At 39.0% G+C, this 20,577-nt stretch overlaps 1 protein-coding gene across 1 annotated transcript in view; it reads right to left on the bottom strand.

Moving 5' to 3' along the window:
* TMC1 (transmembrane channel like 1) overlaps positions 1 to 20,577 on the bottom strand; it is a 103,012-nt gene that overhangs the window by 50,732 nt on the left and 31,703 nt on the right. The window contains exons 6-7 of the mRNA XM_007454500.1: positions 11,385 to 11,491; positions 8,274 to 8,372 (exon numbers count right to left, since the gene is read on the bottom strand). Of these exons, the coding sequence (XP_007454562.1) occupies positions 8,274 to 8,372; positions 11,385 to 11,491 (206 nt within the window). The remainder of the gene's footprint in view (positions 1 to 8,273; positions 8,373 to 11,384; positions 11,492 to 20,577) is intronic.

Raw genomic sequence — 20,577 nt, 5'->3', positions numbered from 1 at the left:
AAGAAATGGACAAATTCTTAGAAAAGCATAACCTTCCAAGACGGAACCAGGAAGAAACAGAAAATATGAACAGACCAATCACAAGTAATGAAATTGAAACTGTGATTAAAAATCTTCCAACAAACAAAAGCCCAGGACCAGATGGCTTCACAGGCGAATTCTATCAAACATTTAGAGAAGAGCTAACACCTATCCTTCTCAAACTCTTCCAAAATATAGCCGAGGGAGGAACACTCCCAAACTCATTCTACGAGGCCACCATCACCTTGATACCAAAACCAGACAAGGATGCCACAAAGAAAGAAAACTACAGGCCAATATCACTGATGAACATAGATGCAAAAATCCTCAACAAAATACTAGCAAACAGAATCCAACAGCACATTAAAAGGATCATACACCATGATCAAGTGGGGTTTATACCAGGAAGGCAAGGATTCTTCAATATACAAAAATCAATCAACGTGATACACCATATTAACAAATTGAAGGAGAAAAACCATATGATCTCAATAGATGCAGAGAAAGCTTTTGACAAAATTCAACACCCATTTATGATAAAAACCCTGCAGAAAGTAGGCATAGAGGGAACTTTCCTCAACATAATAAAGGCCATATATGACAAACCCACAGCCAACATTGTCCTCAATGGTGAAAAACTGAAAGCATTTCCACTAAGATCAGGAATAAGACAAGGTTGCCCACTCTCACCACTTTTTTTTTTTTTTTTGCAGTACGCGGGCCTCTCACTGTTGTGGCCTCTCCCATTGCAGGGCACAGGCTCTGCGTGCACAGGCTCAGCAGCTATGGCTCACGGGCCCAGCCGCTCCACGGCATGTGGGATCTTCCCAGACCAGGACACAAATCCGTGTCCCCTGCTTCGGCAGGTGGACTCTCAACCACTGTGCCACCAGGGAAGATCTCACCACTCTTATTCAACATAGTTTTGGAAGTTTTAGCCACAGCAATCAGAGAAGAAAAGGAAATAAAAGGAATCCAAATCAGAAAAGAAGAAGTAAAGCTGTCACTGTTTCCAAATGACATGATATTATACATATAGAATCCTAAAGATGCTACCAGAAAACTACTAGAGCTAATCAATGAATTTGGTAAAGTATCAGGATACAAAATTAATGCACAGAAATCTCTGGCATTCCTATGCACTAATGATGAAAAATCTGAAAATGAAATTAAGAAAACACTCCCATTTACCACTGCAACAAAAAGAATAAAATATCTAGGAATAAACATACCTAAGGAGACAAAAGACCTGTATGCAGAAAATTATAAGACACTGATGAAAGAAATTAAAGATGATACAAATAGATGGAGAGATATACCATGTTCTTGGACTAGAAGAATCAACATTGTGAAAATGACTCTACTACCCAAAGCAATCTACAGATTCAATGCAATCCCTATCAAACTACCACTGGCATTTTTCACAGAACTAGAACGAAAAAGTTCACAATCTGTATGGAAACACAAAAGACCGTGAACAGCCAAAGCAATCTAGAGAACAAAAGACGGAGCTGGAGGAAACAGGCTCCCTGACTTCAGACTATATTACAAAGCTACAGTAATCAAGACAGTATGGTACTGGCTCAGAAACAGAAATATAGATCAATGGAACAGGGTAGAAAGCCCAGAGATAAACCCAGGCACATATGGTCACCTTATCTTTGATAAAGGAGGCAAGAATATACAGTGGAGAAAAAACAGCCTCTTCAATAAGTGGTGCTGGGAAAACTGGACAGGTACATGTAAAAATATGAGATTAGAACACTCCTTAACACCATACACAAAAATAAGCTCAAAATGGATTAAAGACCTAAATGTAAGGCCAGAAACTATCAAACTCTTAAAGGAAAACATAGGCAGAACACTCTATGACATAAATCACAGCAAGATCCTTTTTGACCCACCTTCTAGAGAAACGGAAATAAAAACAAAAATAAACAAATGGGACCTAATGCAACTTCAAAGCTTTTGCACAGCAAAGGAAACCATAAACAAGACAAAAAGAAAACCCTCAGAATGGGAGAAAATATTTTCAAATGAAGCAACTGACAAAGGATTAATCTCCAAAATTTACAAGCAGCTCGTGCAGCTCCATAACAAAACAACAAACAACCCAATCCAAAAATGGGCAGAAGACCTAAATAGACATTTCTCCAAAGAAGATATACAGGTTGCCAACAAGCACATGAAAGAATGCTCAACATCATTAATCATTAGAGAAATGCAAATCAAAACTACAATGTGATATCATCTCACACCGGTCAGAATGGCCATCATCAAAACATCTAGAAACCATAAATGCCGGAGGGGGTGTGGACAAAAGGGAACACTCTTGCACTGCTGGTGGGAATGTGAATTGATACAGCCACTATGGAGAACAGTATGGAGGTTCCTTAAAAAACTACAAATAGAACTACCATACGATGCAGCAATCCCACTACTGGGTATATACCCTGAGAAAACCATAATTCAAAAAGAGTCATGTACCAAAATGTTCATTGCAGCTCCATTTACAATAGCCAGGAGATGGAAGCAACCTAAGTGTCCATCATCAGATGAATGGATAAAGAAGATGTGGCACATATATACAATGGAATATTACTCAGCTATAAAAAGAAACAAAATTGACTTATTTGTATTGAGGTGGATGGACCTAGAGTCTGTCACACAGAGTGAAGCAAGTCAGAAAGAGAAAAACAAATACCGTATGCTAACACATATATATGGAATCTAAGAAAAAGAAAAAAAAATGTCATGAAGAACCTAGGGGTAAGATGGGAATAAAGACACAGATCTGCTAGAGAATGGACTTGAGGATATAGGGAGGGGGAAGGGTAAGCTGTGAGAAAGTGAGAGAGTGACATGGACATATATACACTACCAAACGTAAAATAGATAGCTAGTGGGAAGCAGCCGCATAGCACAGGGAGATCAGCTTGGTGCTTTGTGAACACCTAGAGGGGTGGGATAGGGAGGGTGGGAGGGAGGGAGACCCAAGAGAGAAGAGATATGGGAACATATGTATATGTATAACTGATTCACTTTGTTATAAAGCAGAAACTAACACACCATTGTAAAGCAATTACACTCCAATAAAGATGCTAAAAAGAAAGTATGACTAATAAGAAAATAAATAAATAAACATTAAAAAAAAAAGAGTTCTTCCAAACCTGTTTGTTCCTCCTATTTCAGGGAATGATCCACCAACCTACCCAGTTACCCCAGCCAGAAACTTGGATATTTTCATTATCTTCCCATTTTCACCCATAAGACTCATGAGGCCACTCACTACAGTAACAGATGCCAACTAGACTTATTGTGATGAACATTTTGCAATATATACAAATATCAAATCATTACGTTGTACAACTGAAACGAATATAATGTTGTAAGTCAGTTTTACCTCAATTTTAAAAAGGGGAGCTCCCTGAAAACAAGGACGTATTTGAACAACTGAAATATTCCTAAAGAAAAGATGTATCATTCCATATGTGAATCACAAAAATATCTCTTCTAAATGTGGCCGGTACAATAAGAGATGAAGGAACTTAGAGAACTGAGACTACCTGAGAGAGGATGCTCTCGCTTTAGAATATCACTACTTAAAAGAACCATTGATGCCAATAAAATAAGGAACTGAACAGCTGTTTGTTAACCTTTAGACTGTGACAGTCTCCTCTGAGGACAGACCTCAAGAATGAGATGTGGCAAAAGTGGGCAGAAGGAATAGGCTTGGAGTGATATGTTAGAGTACAACAAACAATTTTTCATTGGAGTCAGCCACCTTTTAGTTTGAATTTCAATGCCTCCTTTCATTATCTGTGCTGTCTTTGGGAAACTAACCTCTCTGAGTTCCAATCCCCTCAACTCTGAAAAGATTACTGATCTTCCTCTTAAAGGGTTGTCATGAAGATAAAATTTAATGTATGTGCCTGCTTAACACAGAATGGGTGTTAACCCTCCTCTCCTGCCCTTTCTAGGGCTTCCCCCCACCTCCCATATCTATGATGACCAGGGGAAAAGGGGAGGCAAAGTTGACTCACCATTTATCTCAATATGCAATGTACAAAATGCTCTCAAGCTGGAAAGCTAAATGCATTTCCCTTTATTCACAACTCAAATCTTTACCCATATGATCTCACTGTCTGATATCAGCTCAAGCTCATTCCAAATCCACCTCAGTTCCTCCCTCTCTCCCTTACGAGAAACCAAAGCTCTACAGTCTCTTCCTCTTTATCATTCCTACATCATTCTCATGTCTCCAAATAGCTTGCCAACAAAGACATCCTCTTCTTTTTTTTTTAATACATCTTTATTGGAGTATAATTGCTTCGCAATGCTGTGTTAGTTTCTGTTGTACAACAAAGTGAATCAGCCATATGTGTACACATATCCCCATATCCCCTCCCTCTTGAGCCTCCCTCCTACCCTCCCTAACCCACCTCTCTAGGTTATCGCAAAGCACCAAGCTGTTCTCCCTGTGCTATGCAGCTGCTTCCCACTAGCTAACTATTTTACATTTGGTAATGTATATATGTCGATGCTACTCTCACTTTGCCCCAGCTTCCCTCTCCCCACCCCACATCCTCAAGTCCATTCTCTATGTCTACATCTTTATTACTGCCTCACCACTAGGTTCATCAGTAGCTTTCTTTTTTTTTTAGATTCCATATACATGCGTTAGCATACGGTATTTGTTTTTCTCTTTCTGACTTATGTCGCTCTTTATGACAGACTCTAGGTCCATCCACCTCACTACAAATAGCTCAATTTTGTTTCTTCTTATGGCTGAGTAATATTCCATTGTATATATGTGCCACGTCTTCTTTACCCATCCATCTGAAAGACATGCTCTTCTTACTGGCTTAAACTCGTTCTAATTCTACTGCTTCAAATAATACTACTTTTGCCAGTTTGATTCATAACATGCGCATTAGACAACCTCCCTATTTCTTACTATTTTAATAAAACATACTTTCTTCCTGTTCAGTGAGACCCATTCCTAGGTATTCAATTAAAAATAAATAAATAAATAATATGGTGCTTTGTAAATGGTGACCTTGAGAGGCCAGAAGACTGGCTGACCTTGCATATATCACATGGTACTTGTCTGCTATTAGTTAAAGGGAATTTGGATGAATCATGATACGTGCTTATAGGTGACAGAGCACTGAGCTCCAAGGGGATACTTCCGGGGAGGGGGTCCAGAGAGAAGTTCTAAGGTTCTAATATGAACTCAACAGAGAAGCAGCTCCCCCTGCACAACCTTGCCACCTACAGCCCAAAGGTTTTCTGATCCTTCCCAACCTACAGGCCCTTCTACCACAAGAGGTCATGCTTGCATCTATTTTACAGTGTCCTATAAATTGATTCTGCTTCTCTTCAACCTGCATCTATATGGCATTGCTTAGCTAAGCTGGTACATTAATCTTCTTAGATGCAAAAAACCAGCTCATGTTCCAATTAGATCATTTAGGCACCAGTCATCTCTACCCTGGGCCTGAAACATGTCTTTTTCTCCTGGCATCTCTGGGCTCTTTGGAAGAGCAGAATTCTGAGCTTCCAGGGATCTCAAGGATATGTGGACAATGGCTTCCTCCATGATGCTATGATAGATGAAATACTGGGCTGTCCACTTAGATCATCTTGTAATACAGAGTGGGCATCTCTATGAGGTGATTGTTCTAAGGAGCAAGTAAAGAATTCAGGCAAAAGGGTAACTATTGAAACTTTCTATTTGAAAAGCTAATTTAGGAATTGCATGTTTATTATGAAAGGTGGAAATGGGATCCAATTGCTTCAACCCCTTCTCCCCTTGTGAGATACAGCATTAAATGGAGTCAGCCTGTGTCCCAGAAACTGTCAGTGAGAAGGATGTTGGAAATTATGACAGAAAAATTACTGATGTGATACAAGACATAGAAAGAACACTAGATTAGGAGGCTTTTATTAGCCATAAGACCCTAAAAATGATTCTGAGACTCAAAGTTTCCCTAACTTTATAATGTGGGACATGGGATAGAAGATCTAAGGGCACTCTCTTAAAACTCTTATTTTATGGTATGTCAAATAATCGAGTGATCACAGTACACAGAAAAATTAAGAAAGAAGTAAGTGAATAATATCACTTTAATGACTCTTTCTTGACCTTTTAATAATCTCTCATTGTCTTAGAATAATTTCTAGGCTGGCCTAGAGTTGTAAAGGAAAGTGAGTATCACAGGATACTCCTGTTTCCATCTTCTTCTATCCATTGTAAATAGTATTTCACCAAACTGGACATGAGAGCTGTCGAGGGCAATAATAAAATCTTGGTGAGCATACTCACTGCCCAAAACTTTCCCCTAGTTTCCTCCTGTATTCACCTCCTAGACCCTCTGGTACACCCCTTAGCAGCTTTCTTAGTGCCACCTTCCTCTTTGTCTTCCTCAAGTTATTAATACTTTTAAAATCTCAAATGGACATTGTTTGCAAAACTTTTTATTTCAGTTACTTGACAAATTTATAAGTGTAGAAACTTCAAAAATATATGTTTAAAAGCCAAAAGGCCTTTTGTTCATATTTTTAGTTCTTCCTTTCTCTGATATGACTAAAACAACAGAAGATGCCAATAATATTATTAGTTCTTTTTCTTATTAACCAGACTGGAAGCTTATTATTTAACTAATCAGAGGAAGAGAATGAGAAATAAAAATAGTTTCGGGGGGTACATAGTAATAAATTATTTGAAATGTAAATGGGGGAAGGAGAGAGAGATAAAGATAGAGAGATGGAGGAAGATGAAGTGATAGAAAGAAGAAATAAAAGAAGTAAAATCTAACTCAGAGGCTATCTCCTCTCTGAAACCCAGACACGCTAGCAAAATTGACAACCGCTTCCTCAGGGCTCCCCAGTATTTTTTCTTTCCCATTGTTTTACTAAGTGTGGAACACACTGTATACTAGTTGCCTATGTATCTTTCTTCTACTGTCATGACTACCTTGAGGTCAAGAGCCATGTCACATTCATCTTTGTAAAACCAGTGCCTGTTTATATTCCATAAATAAATGTTGACTGGAAATGAAAATTCCAACTGACGGGTGTGATTTAAGATTCCAAAGGCCACAAAGTTGGGGCTGCCACTCTGCCTTATGCTTATTCTATAGCTGCCTTGTTTACTCAGAGACTGAGAACCTTTCCTAAAGTTTACATTTGCTGGTACTGCTCACATAAATTTCTTTGGTTCTTATCTCGATGCTCTACAAATCCTCCCCCTTGCTCAGGATTCCCAGTTAACAAGATTCATTAAGCCTCTGTTGGTTGAGTATTATGTTAAGGGCTTCAAAGAAGATGCAGCAGATGTAAGCCGCTCTTTAGGAAGCTCACGATTTAGAGAGGTTGAGGGTAGAATTCAAAACATCTGTGAAATATATGCATATTAATTCTATAAGCATGGAGACTTTATTGTCTCTCTCCTTCCTTCATTCCCCGGTCTACATAAAATTTTATTCTCATTTTCTACTCTTTAAAAATTCCTGAGTTACTAATTCCCCAATCTCCAACTGTGCTACTTTCTCATGCTATACATTTCCAAACATCTCCAATCTGGCCACTATTTTAAAAAGAATGTGTGGAATTGAATGGTTGTCACAGAATTGAATCACACTCCAAAATGATTTTTCAATGGGCAGAAATGAGTCCCTGCCATGACAATAATCCCCACCTAGGGGAGCTCGAAGTGTAATACTCATTCTAGTGCTACAATGGAATAACGCTCATTTGGGTACCACGATCAAGTGATGCTCATTTTCATATTATACAGAAGTTAGAATTTAGTATTGTTTAGTACCTACTATTTAGCTTTATTTAGTATTGACTATTCAGTAATGCTAAATAGATTTGTTTAGGAAGTGAGAAGTTAATACGAAATATCAAAGCCTGAAGAATTCAACAAGATTTTCCAAAAAGCACATTTGCAAACTCTTCCTTTGTCCTTTTTCAAAGTCAGAGATAATAATATTCACGTGAAGTCTTTGAACTCTGAGCTCACCTTCATTCAATAGTCTATATTCCCATTTAATCATATTATCACATTCCCAAACCCTATTTACTTTTTCTTTCTTTCTTTCTTTTTTCTTTCTTTTTTTTTTTTTTAAAGCGGGCAGGGACATCTCTCTTAATACCTTCATCTGGCCTCAGAAGAGGAGGCCATGGAGTTTCAGAATATGGAAAAATCTGTCCTCTTATGAACACAGCTGCGTGGAATCACTTACATTGAAGTCATACAACACACCAAAGTTGGCTGCTGATGCCTCTTCAGCTCTGGGAACCGTTTTCCTAGGTAAACTGCCATATGGCAAACCCCAGAGGTACTACATGGAGAGACAAAGAAAGCAGTTAACAATTGGAAACAAAGTCTGAGCCACACATGTGATCACAAACGGTTTTGTTTAAAAGCACTTCCGAAACTTTTTCATGGGGACTCTGTGGGTCTCCACGTGGGGTCCCATTTTCTGGGAATTGACTACGAAATCCAGAGTTAAGAACAAAGGGAATGCTAAGGACCCTGCATTCTGACTTCCGCAGACCACCAGCAGTCGAGCCAACCACGTTGCTCAGGGCTTGCTGGAGCCCAACTACCCACCACCACCTCTAAAGTGGTTTCATTTAGGAGGTCTGGAAAGGAGAGAGGTGGCCTTTTGGGGATTATAGTGTTCAAGAAAACTGTGCTAAGCACTTCTTCATATGGGAATATACCCCTCAGGGGTGGGGTGGAGGGAGAGTCTCTCCTTCATGTCAAGGAAGAGAGGAGTAAAGAGAATCACTCAAACCATTAGAGGGTGTCAACTAGGCCAGAAGACTATACCCTGACTGTCATATCTGCTTCACCACTGATTGAGGTTTACCGCCCCGATCTTGTGCTACCAGATTAAAGAGATATGATTAAGGGCAGAGCCAGCCAGAGACGGGGACATGAGTAGGGTCATACTAGGAGCATTGGTGAAAACTGGAAAAAAACCCCACCCCTCTAGCCCCAGGGCAGACACACGGTTGGCCAAGCAGATGCTGCTTCTTGTGAGACATGAAAACATCCCTTCCCTGGGGCTGGGGCCAAGGGAGGAGGATGAACGTGGATGGAAATTTGGGTGCAGAACTTGACGAGGCAAGGGCTGCAAATCAGCCCCTGCTCCTTCTCTCCACACAAACTGCATGGCTTCCACAGCAGCCCCTCTGGCTTCCTGAGACTGAACAGAACAGAGGGTGGGTTCTACTCAGACTGTCTTTCCCCAGAGTTGGAGGCCACAGAAAACGGAGAAGACCAGGGTCTCCAGTTTGTGCAGTGACACAGGAACTTTGGGCAAAAGGGCAAATGCACCAGAGGAATGCTGAGTGAGGCTGCTGGGTGGAGGCCCCTGAAAAATGTAGCATTGCTGGCAGGAGATGACCAATCCTGCCCTCTGTTGGTTCTATAAAGTTAGCATGCAGGGAGCCCAACCTCTTTTATTCATTTGCTGGAGTCGTAATCAATGCCCAGAAAACAGGATACCCCTCAACACCTAACACAACCTGTAAAAAGCATCCAAAACCAATATACTTCCTAGTTCTAGGAATACACCTAATAGAACGCATATTAGCTCCCTCCACTACACATTAGGCATCTGCAATTTCCTGAAGTTAGAATGAATTCGCTACAACGTTCATTTCCTTGCTGGAGTCGTAATCAATGCCCAGAAAACAGGATACCCCTCAACACCTAACACAACCTGTAAAAAGCATCCAAAACCAATATACTTCCTAGTTCTAGGAATACACCTAATAGAACGCATATTAGCTCCCTCCACTACACATTAGGCATCTGCAATTTCCTGAAGTTAGAATGAATTCGCTACAACGTTTCATTTCCTCCACAAGGAAGCAGCATGCTGTGGCAGGGAAAGAGTAAATGCAGCTGATAAAATTCCCTGTATATCCTGCATCTGACACTGAAGAGCACCAAAGTAGCTGTTGATGGAGTTTCAGATTTCCTTAGAGAGATGAGCAAAAACAAAGCCCTTGTTAATTTGAAATAGATGAACACATACATTGTGCTGCATTGCCTGAAAAGTTCTGCTTAGGAGATGAACTCTACTTATGACCTTAGGAGTCTGAGGACTTCTGATCTATGTCTACTGTCTTCTACGAGCCAGATAGCCATAGAACCCCCAGAATTAGCTCAAAGATTATAAAACTAGCAAAATAAGGTGCAAAATCTTGTTCCAAAAGAAGAATCATGGGTCCTCGCCCCGGATCAGCTTAAAAAAAAAATCTCACCCTGTGGTATTAGGTAAGTCTAATAAGCATTATGTGATCCAGTTTCCATGTTTTTTTAAATGGAGAAAGAAAAACTCTTCTATAGTCTACTTTATAAATTTGTTGTGAAGCTCGTAAGTAAAAGAAGTGTAACTGCTTTGCACTGTTAAAAGCTGAGACTCATTATGCATGTAAGGCACTAGTAGTATTAGTATTATGCTTGTGGGGAGGCTTGATATAAAAGCTGGCCTTGATTTTAAAAGATGGGGATAAAAAGTCACTCAAAACAATTAGTTTTGGCTGTTGCCAATGCTGTATTAAATACATTGGCTTTGAAATACTGGTACCTGGAAAGATCCTTTGTAGGTTAAACAAAGCCTCGCAACTTCTGTATGATAGCATCCAAAGAAGTCAGAGTCATTTAACTTCTTATGGGTAAGTCCACAACCTCAGTGTTGCTTCTTGGTCTGGGTTAATTGAATCTCCCCCCTCCCCTGACCCCAGCTCAGGGCTTCGTCTTCTCCTGCAATCTGGACCCACTATCAGTTTTACTCTCCTAACTGACCTTGGTCTTAAGAGACCCATGGAATGGGGCGGGGAAGGGGGGGTATCTTATTTTATACCTGGAAAAATTTGCTCACTTTGTGTTTCTTCAGATAGAAAAGCTGGATGCCTTGAGTTGCATTAAGTAATTGTCTCTTTCAAAGCAAACTTGGCAAAATAAATGAACTCACATGAACTCACAAGATGTCAAAGTCTCCCTCTTGAGCAATTAATATTTGTGCACAGGGACCACCTTGGGAATCTGATAGAATCTATGAATCTTTCCACAGAGAAATATTCATTTCAACATACACAATACACACATTTCATCTGTGATTTCAGGAGGCTCACGTACCCTTTGGAGAAGGATTAGGACCTGCGGCTCATGGGCACCATTTTGAAGATTAACCTGGTTACAAATACTATGACTCTAAGAGCGTAGGTGGCTAGATAGTCATCTTACTCTTAAGGAAAAGAGTTTTTTTTTAGTAGAGTGATTACAGAAGAAGCTTGTTTCAGCATGTTTTGTAAACTGGAAGTCAGAATCTTACCTCTGGCAACATGATAAGGCTGAACGTCAGGATAAAGAGAACCATATTTACTCCATACATCCATCTCATGAAGAGGAAATATGAGGCCACTGATGAGCCAAACTGACCTATTCAAAAGAAAATAAAAGTTTGGAAGAAAGGTCAAAACAAGACAAAGGCCATGTCTTGGTGCTTTTCAAAATAAGTCTTCTCATTGCAACACACGGGTTCTTTTCCTTACAGGCTCTAGCACTTTCTTTTTCTATCCAGAAGGAGAAAACGTTAACATGATGGAAGTAGATGTAGCTGAGTAGAATTACTACAGTGTCGTTCTACACAATGACTACATCTTTAGAGTCCACCCAAGAGAAAGCTGCCTTTTGCTTGGCAGCTAGGATTGCTATTTGAAGAGCCCATCTCATTCTTTGAGTTAACACAGTTAAGTGAACAAAGGTATATAAAGTGGTTATGTCACCAAGTCCAAGCTCCTACCGCTCCCTGCAGGACAGGCCAATAAATCGAGGGATGAGGTGTTGGGGCAAGAAATAACAACTTTATTCGGAAAGCCAGCAGACCGAGAAGATGGTGAAGTCATGCCCCAAAGAACCATCTTGCCTGAGTTAGAATTCAGGCTTCTTTTATACGACACGGGGAGGGAGTAAAGCCAAACATTTCCTGGTTTCGTCCAGCCTCCGAAGAGGATGTGTTCATTTCTCCCGTCCTGCAGTCATTCACAGGTGGGCCTGGTCAGGATGTCTCCATGAGCTAAACAAAGGTATTTTAGCTTAGTGCTCATTACCTGGAAGGCAGGGTTCCCCCAAATGGGCCATTATGTATAATTTAAGCTTATAGGTAACATCCCTTTAGTGATTACTGTAATAGAATTCAAAGGTTCTTCCCTATCACAGTTACTACAATGCCTGGCCAGTAGTTAGCATCATTCTGATTATTCTGATAGTTACTGAACTTCTTCCTCCTTTTTCTCAAGCAACGATGTTCTTCTCAAAAAAGTTTTTACCACATCTCTTACGGACAGTTATCCTATACACCATCCTGTGCTGTTCTCCTGTGTAAATGGCATTTCACAGGCAGTATAGAAGCTGAAGTCCATTTACTCTTCACATATTTATCTTCTGTCAGGAATTATCTTAGATGTGAAACACAATATCAGAGACAGCGTTGCTGCCCTAATGCAACTTACATTTTAGTGAGATGTGGGGGGTTGCTTTAGGTAGGCTTGTCAAGGAAGGTATACAAGAGAGGTAACATTTGAACACAGATCTGAAGTTGAAGGAACAGGCAGCAAAGCCCAGAGCTGGGGAAGAGCAGCTCAAGCAGAGGAAAGAGCAGGAACAAATATCGTGAGGGAAGCAAGAGCTCAGGACAATTGAGGGACAAACCTAAGGGCTGTCTGGTTGGAGCACAATGAACAAAGGAAAGTGGTGATGGATAAGGGATGAAGAAAGAAACCAAACCACAGTGTGTGGGGTCTCTTAGGGAAAGGTAAAAAGTGAGAATTTTAGGTTAAATGTGATGAAGTCATTGACAGGTGTTAAGCAGTTGGGGTGGGGCAGGGGAACTTGACCTTTAAACAGTCCCTTCAGGTCTGGGGAATGAATTTGGAGGGCATAGGCAAGAATGTGTTGTCAGCTCGCACTCACCCCAGGGAAAGTGAAATGATCTGTGCAATTTTTATTGACTGAGTCCAAAACCAAAAACATTCTCTTAAATCAGAGAATGGAAGAGGAAGAAAAAACCGGAACTTGAGTCTCAGGTTGAGATCTCATAGATGAACAAAAGCCAAGTTTCTTTGATAATCACTTAAGATTCAACGTCAAGTTGCTAGTTTTCCCAGTCTTCCCAGTTTTCATTTTCAGTTGCCCAAGAAGAATCAGTGAACATTCTCAGCTACCCACTGCATCAGGCCCTTTGTCCTGACTCATTTAGCAAAACGCCTCCTGGGGACCATTGGTTTTCTTGAGGCCTCTAGCTTTTGAAGCATTACCGATGGAGGAGCATTATTACAGGAGGAGGGAGGTTCACATGGAGCAAATTTCAGCCTCCGCTTACTAAGATGAGACCAAGTTCACATGAGAGTCAGACCTCTATTTCCAGGACTTAGCCCACTCTTTAGGTACCACTTACTTATTCTCATAACACTGTGGTAGTTTTTTGTTTTTGTTTTTGTTTTTAAAGAAATAAAACTTTCTTTAATCATAGATGACTTCATTGTCTATGTAGAAAATCCTAAAGAATTTTTAATAAGCTATTGAAACTAACCAGTGAGTTTAGCAAGGTTATGGGATACAATGTTAAATTTTGAAAATAAATAACATTTCTGTACACTAGTGATGAATAATCAAAAATGGAAATTAAAAGACAATACAACTTACAATATCATCAAAAATATGAAATAGGGATAAAGTTGATAAAATATGCACAAAATTTGTACACTGAAAACTGTAAAACATTGTTGAGAGACATTTTAAAAGATCTAAATAAATGGAGAGATATACTGTGTTCACAGAACAAAAGACTCAATATTGTTAAGATGGCAATCATTTCCAAATTTACCTATAGATTCAAGTCAATTCCAATCAAAATTTCAGAAGGCAGTTTTTATAAAATGATAAACTGATCATAAAATTTGTAAGAAAATGCCAAGAATAGCCAGAAAAACCTTGAAAAACAAGCAAAACTGGAGGATTTATACCACCTGATTTCAAAACTTACCACAAAGCTAAAGTAATCAGAGTATGATATTGACATAAAGATAAACATAGATCAATGGGACAGAATAGGAATTCAGAAATGGCCCTACACAATCAATTGATTTCTTTTTACAAAAGTGCCAAAGCAATTCAATGGTGAAAATAATCTTTTCAACAATGATGCTGGAACAATTAAATACCCGTATGTAAAATAAAATAAAACAAAAATAAATGAAAACTCTCCACTCTTACCTTATACCATTTACAAAAATTAACTCAAAATGGGTCATAGACTTAAGTATTTAAGAGTTAAAACTATAAAACTCTAGGAGAAAACACAGCATAACATCTTGGTCACCTTGGGTTTGGCAAAGGTTTTTTAAAAATAGGACGCAAAAAGTATATGCTATTAAAATTTAAAAATCCTTAAATTGCACCTTATCATAATTAATATCTTTCACTTTTCCAAAGATTCTGATAAATAAAAAGGTAAGTTGGGCTTCCCTGGTGGCTCAGTGGTTGAGAGTCCACCTGCCGATGCAGGGGACACGGGTTCGTGCCCCGGTCTGGGAAGATCCCACATGCCGCGGAGCGGCTGGGCCCGTGAGCCATGGCCACTGAGCCTGCGCGTCTGGAGCCTGTGCTCTGCAACGGGAGAGGCCACAACAGTGAGAGGCCCACGTATCGCAAAAAAAAAAAAAAAAAAAATAGGTAAGTCACAGCATGGGAGAAAAGATATGTGAACATTCTAATAAACAATGTGCAAAAATTTTGAAAAGTCACCTAAGGAGTTCTATGAATGGAAAATAAGCACCTGAAAAGATGCACAATGTCATTAGTCACCAGGGGAATGAAAATCAACTACACACCTACTAGAATGGCTGAAATAGACTAATCATACCATATGTTGCTGAGGATGTGAAGCAGCTAGAACTCTCTCTTTCACTATTGAAGGAAATGGAAATTAGGTCAACCACTTTGGAAAACAGTTTGGCAGTGTCTTAAAATGTTAAACATAACACATACCATAGTAGAAGACCAGTTATTCTACTTCTAGTTATTTACGCAAGAGAAATAAAAGCATGTCTTAACCCAAGACTTGTACACAAATATTCACAGCCGCTTTGTAATAGCCCAAAGCTAAACTGGAAACAACTCACAAGTCCATAATGGATAAGCAAACTGTGGCATATACATACAATAGAATACTACTAATAAAAACAAACTAATGATATATGCAAAAGCATGGATAAGTCTCAAAATAATTATAAATGAAACAGCCAGGCAAAAAATGCATACTCCATAATAATATTTGTACAAAATTCTAGAAAATGCAATCTACAGTGACAGAAAGCAGATTGCTGGTTGATTGGGGATGGTGGTGGTCATGGAGGGATATGTTACAAAGGGGCACAAGGAAACTTTTGTGAGGGAAGTGTGTGTTCTGTTTCCTGATTGTATGGCTTCATGTGTGTATACATATGCCCCTAGTTATCAAATTGTATACATAAATATGTGCAATTTGTTTTTGTTGATTATACCTCAATGCAACTATAAAAATAAAAAATAAAAACAAAAAGAAGATAAAATAGAAGGCTTCTTTTCTCTCATGTTTCAGATTGAGTGTAACTATGACACAGCTGATATGGTAGCTCTATGGTATCTGGGACTCAGCCTCATACAGTCTTCTTGCTGTGAAATTCTCTACATGCAGCTTTCATCTTGTGGTTTAAAATAGCTGTTCCAGCTCATTCCATTATATTCATATGATAGCCAGTGGGAAAGAGGGGAAAGCAGTGGAAGGCAAATCCTTTCTTTTAAGGGCATAAACTGGACTTTGAACACATCACTTCTGCTAACATCCCAATGAACTGTGTTACATGACCACAACTTACCAAGGGAAGCCAGGAGATAGAGTCTTTGAACTGTGCTATCATGTACCTAGCTAAAACTCAGTTACCATTACTAAGAGGTAAGAGTTAGAAATCTCTACCCACCCCCACCCACCCCGTGCTGTGGTAGTTTTTACAGACACCTAAAAGGAATTCAATGTCTAATTGGACATTTTGAAAGAAGTCAGTTACTTTTAAGTCTGAATATTTGGATTCATTTCACTTTGTAGAGGGGTTCAGAGTTTTACAAGATTTCTAAAAGTGTGTGATATTGAAAAACACGCTCCCCACGTGTTGTAACCAGATGCACTGGTCTGTGTGCAGAAATGCTGAAGCAGATCCTCCCCTCCCAGGACATATGATCATCCACCTGGCTCCCAGTGATTTCATATCATTTCATGACCCTTATCTATGTTCTCTGGTATCAACTACCCGAGGGCTGCCTCAGCCAGGTTCACTCATCATGTTTTATTGAAGGCAGTGGACTTCCAGCTTGTTAGTCATTCCAGTTGTTCATTAACAACATTCATCTTTAGGTATCCAGGGCAAGCTTTTCCCTGGAAACACACGTGAAACCCTCTGGTATAGAGTTCCGAGCACAGGATACTGACCCACCCTTCCCTTACTTCCATCCTTCCTTCTTTCCTTCCTTCCTTACTGGCTTTTTACACTTTTGCTCTTTTAATTAGCACCATGGCCCACCCTTTCCCAGTCCCCCATACACAACCCCCGGCAAATGAGGGTAGAGTATAAATATACCTAAAAGCAAAAAAGAGAAGCAAATTAAAATGTTTCAGCTATACGTATACATATATCCCCTCCTTTTTGGATTTCCTTCCCATTTAGGTCACCACAGAGCATTGAGTAGAGTTCCCTGTGCTATACAGTATGTTCTCATTAGTTATCTATTTTATACATAGTGGTGTATATATGTCAGTCCCAATATCCCAATTCATCCCACCCTCTTTCCCCCACTTGGTGTCTATATGTTTGTTCTCTACGTCTGTGTCCCTATTTCTGCTTTGCAATTAGGTTCATCTGTATCATTTTTCTAGATTCCACATATATGCGGTAATATGCAATATTTGTTTTTCTCTTTCTGACTTACTTCACTCTGTAGAAATCCAGAAAGGAGGGGATATATGTGTACGTATAGCTGATTCACTTTGCTGTGCAGCAGAAACTAACAAAACATTGTAAAGCAACTATACTCCAATTAAAAAAAAAATGTTTCAGAAAGTACCCCCTACCCTATGTATAATCCATATTCATAATGGGTGAAAAAGTTTAGACTCCAAAGCTTCCAAACTCCAGTTTTTAGACTTAACAGTGGCTTCACAACAATTTTATTTGGAAGTAGAGAAGTGACAGCTAAGGCTTTTCTTTACAAAATCCTAGGTATAAAGAAAATGAATTGCAAGAAAACAGATTTCATTAAAACCAGAGTGATTGTAGGAAAGACCTAGACACAGGTCAAAGAGACCAAAGCATCCAGAAGACAACGTTCGTTCCACATGACACCTACCAGTGGCAGAAGGGGAAAGAACAGTAACAAAACAAACAAAGATCAACGATCATAAAGGAGAGAAAACAAATCAACCAGTTAACATCAAAGCTCCATATGTCCTTTCCCTTTCTCAACACAAAAATGAAAAAGAAGACGTTTTCCCCCTTCATGTTCATTTATCCTAGCAGTTCTATCCTCCTAGAGATTGTTGACTGGAACAGGCATTTCCTAAAAAAAGAAACCTTTCTATAGTGTACCTAAAAGAGCATAATTAAAAAGAACAGTTATTTCCATGTGCTTAGTCTCTCAAATAAAACTGATTTATTCTTGTAAAGAACAATAATGAGCAATAATAATAATAGTAGCTAACATATTTTGATGGTCAATTGCATATACTAAGAACATTATCAGCATCAACTCGTTTTACTACCTCGACAACCTGATAAGGTTAAGAATTATTAGTCCTACTGTGTGGATGGGGAATCAAAAGCTTAAACACAGCAGTTGACTGATCCAAGACTTGATTAATAATAATAATAGCTAAAATTTAATGAATCTTTGTTCCAGATACCTATTTGATCTCTGCATATTAATTAATTCATTTAATCATCAACAAATCCCTGCCAGGGGAATCTATTGTACTCCCATTTTACAAGAGACTAAATTCCATAGGTTACACACCTGGTAGATGACGGAGCCAGGGTTACATATGTATTGATAGTTACGTAGATAGTAAATGATGGAGCCAGAGTTCTAAATCAGATAGTTTTGATCTATAGGTGTCTGACTCTAAATCTCGATTTCTCTTATTCACAGTTCTCTATTGCTCCTCAAGTATAATCATAGTTAAATTCATTTTTTTAAAAGAAAACTATGTGGGCTTCCCTGGTGGTGCAGTGGTTGAGAGTCTGCCTGCCGATGCAGGGCACACGGGTTCGTGCCCCGGTCCGGGAAGATCCCACATGCCGCGGAGCGGCTGGGCCCGTGAAACATGGCCGCTGAGCCTGCGCGTCCGGAGCCTGTGCTCCGCAATGGGAGAGGCCGCAACGGTGAGAGGCCTGCGTACCGCAAAAAAAACAAAACAAAACAAAAAAAACCACTATGCTATATAGAATAAATAGGCAATGAATGTGTGTGTGAAAGAATAGATACAGATAATATCCATCAATCAGCTAAGGCTGGTCAAATTCACAAATTTGGATTGTGCCCATAAATGACCAATTCCTTTTCTCTTTAATCTAATAAATGCTATTTCCTTAGTAAATTATTAATATATGAAAACAGTCTTCGGTATTTATTAAAGTGAGGCCTAAAACTTATGTAATATTCTTATTCCTGAATTTTGTGTTTCCTTTAAATTAATGTTAAAGTTTCATCTCTCCCTCTGGTTATTTATTATTAAGGCAGAGTAATTTGTAGTCTGTCATCATGTATAATTTCCTCTTGAACAGATGGGTAATAAGACAAGCAGATAAATATGAACATTTCTCAATGGGAAAAGACCAGTTAAATCACCTGCTGTAAAGTACAATATAAATACCATCATGTTAGGCTAGGATTCAAAGCACAGTTTCTTTCAAACTGGTCTAGGGATAGGGAATTAAATGTGGCAAATTTAATTTATATTTTCCGGTGCCTTTAGGTCAGCAGGGAAACATGCAGTTTAAACTCTGTGCTTAAGGTTGTCTGTCTAAAGCTACTTCTGGTCTAAAAAAAGAAGAGGTCTATCACACCTTTGATGCTGTAGTTTACTATTAGGAAGAAGCAGATTTTGATTCTTAGAAAGACTTGTAATCTCCAGCTTGAAAGACATTTAATGATTTAATCCATGGCTTTAACAGTAATGCTGGAGTCACAGTAGGTATATATTATACTTGTACTCCAGGGAGCACAAATGCACAGCTTCTTTAGCAAAATATGCAATGCAATGTGGTTAATAAGGTGCATCTCTGCAGGTAACCATGTGGTTCTAGGCAGGGCCCTTTTACAAGGCTGGCATGATAGTAAAACTCCACAGCATCACCATGTGATGTAGAACTTCACAGAATTCCTCCATGATAAGGATTATCAAAGCTATTTTTTATATGAAAAAAAGTTGGGAGTCATCAGGTGAGTACCTGGTCCACACTAGTATAGGGATCCAGGTCCTACTGGAATCAAAATGGAAACAGCATGAGTTTTAGACTTGAGTTCCTCTTGTGATTCTGCCAAGTACGGGACAGAGCTTTGTGGAAACTTAATGAAGGCTGGTAATTTGGGACTCCTTCAAAACCAAATTTAGAAAATATTTGGTTACTATTTATTTAGAGATGGAGCAGTGAGTGAGAGCATGGCGGATTAGAAAGACTTTTGGGAGGGGAGCACGAAGAGAGTGCTTCTCTTTGCCACTTACTACAGTCCATAACCATCTTCATTATTTATTTGCTTGTGTTTTATGAATTGTCTCTCCACCCACGCACACACATATCAACACATTTGAATGTAAGATCGACCCTTGCCTGTCTTTGTCAGTATTGCATCCCCAGTGCCGAGAAACATGCCTAATAAATGGTAGGCACTCAGTAAGTAAGTATTTGCTCAATCAATAAATCAATCACATCAAGCTTATTCAGAAGATTAAATGAGATATTATGTTAGATGATTCTGACCTTTAAAAGGAATATAATAACATTTCTGAAACTTTTTTAAGATTAAATGGCCATTTCTTTAAGAGAAAAGCATTTATATTACTCTTATAAAGTATAGATATTATAAATAGGGTGCATGCTTAACCTACTTTTTTCTGAAAAAAAATTTGCAGAGAAGGTAAATTATTCAGGCCTCTCTTAGTATAAGTCTATTTAACTGTTTCAATAATTTATAACTCAAGAGTATAAAGCAAAGAACTTCACACGCTTACATGGACATCTCAAACTGATTGTAACTAAATTTTGTGGAAAAGCCAAATGTGGAAATAGAGAGCCGTAAATATCAAAGCATTGCCCAAACTACAGAGCCAGAAAGGAGCAAGAAAACCTCAACCTTTCATAAACTGATTGCATGTCCCATTTCTTTCCACCTTTCATTCAGTTCAGCTTGAAAGACCACCACAGACACACGCTTTC

The sequence above is a fragment of the Lipotes vexillifer genome, unplaced genomic scaffold, assembly GCF_000442215.2.
Source record: "Lipotes vexillifer unplaced genomic scaffold, Lipotes_vexillifer_v1.1 scaffold108, whole genome shotgun sequence".
Classification (NCBI taxonomy): domain Eukaryota; kingdom Metazoa; phylum Chordata; class Mammalia; order Artiodactyla; family Lipotidae; genus Lipotes; species Lipotes vexillifer.
This window is presented reverse-complemented; position numbering and strand designations above follow the sequence as displayed.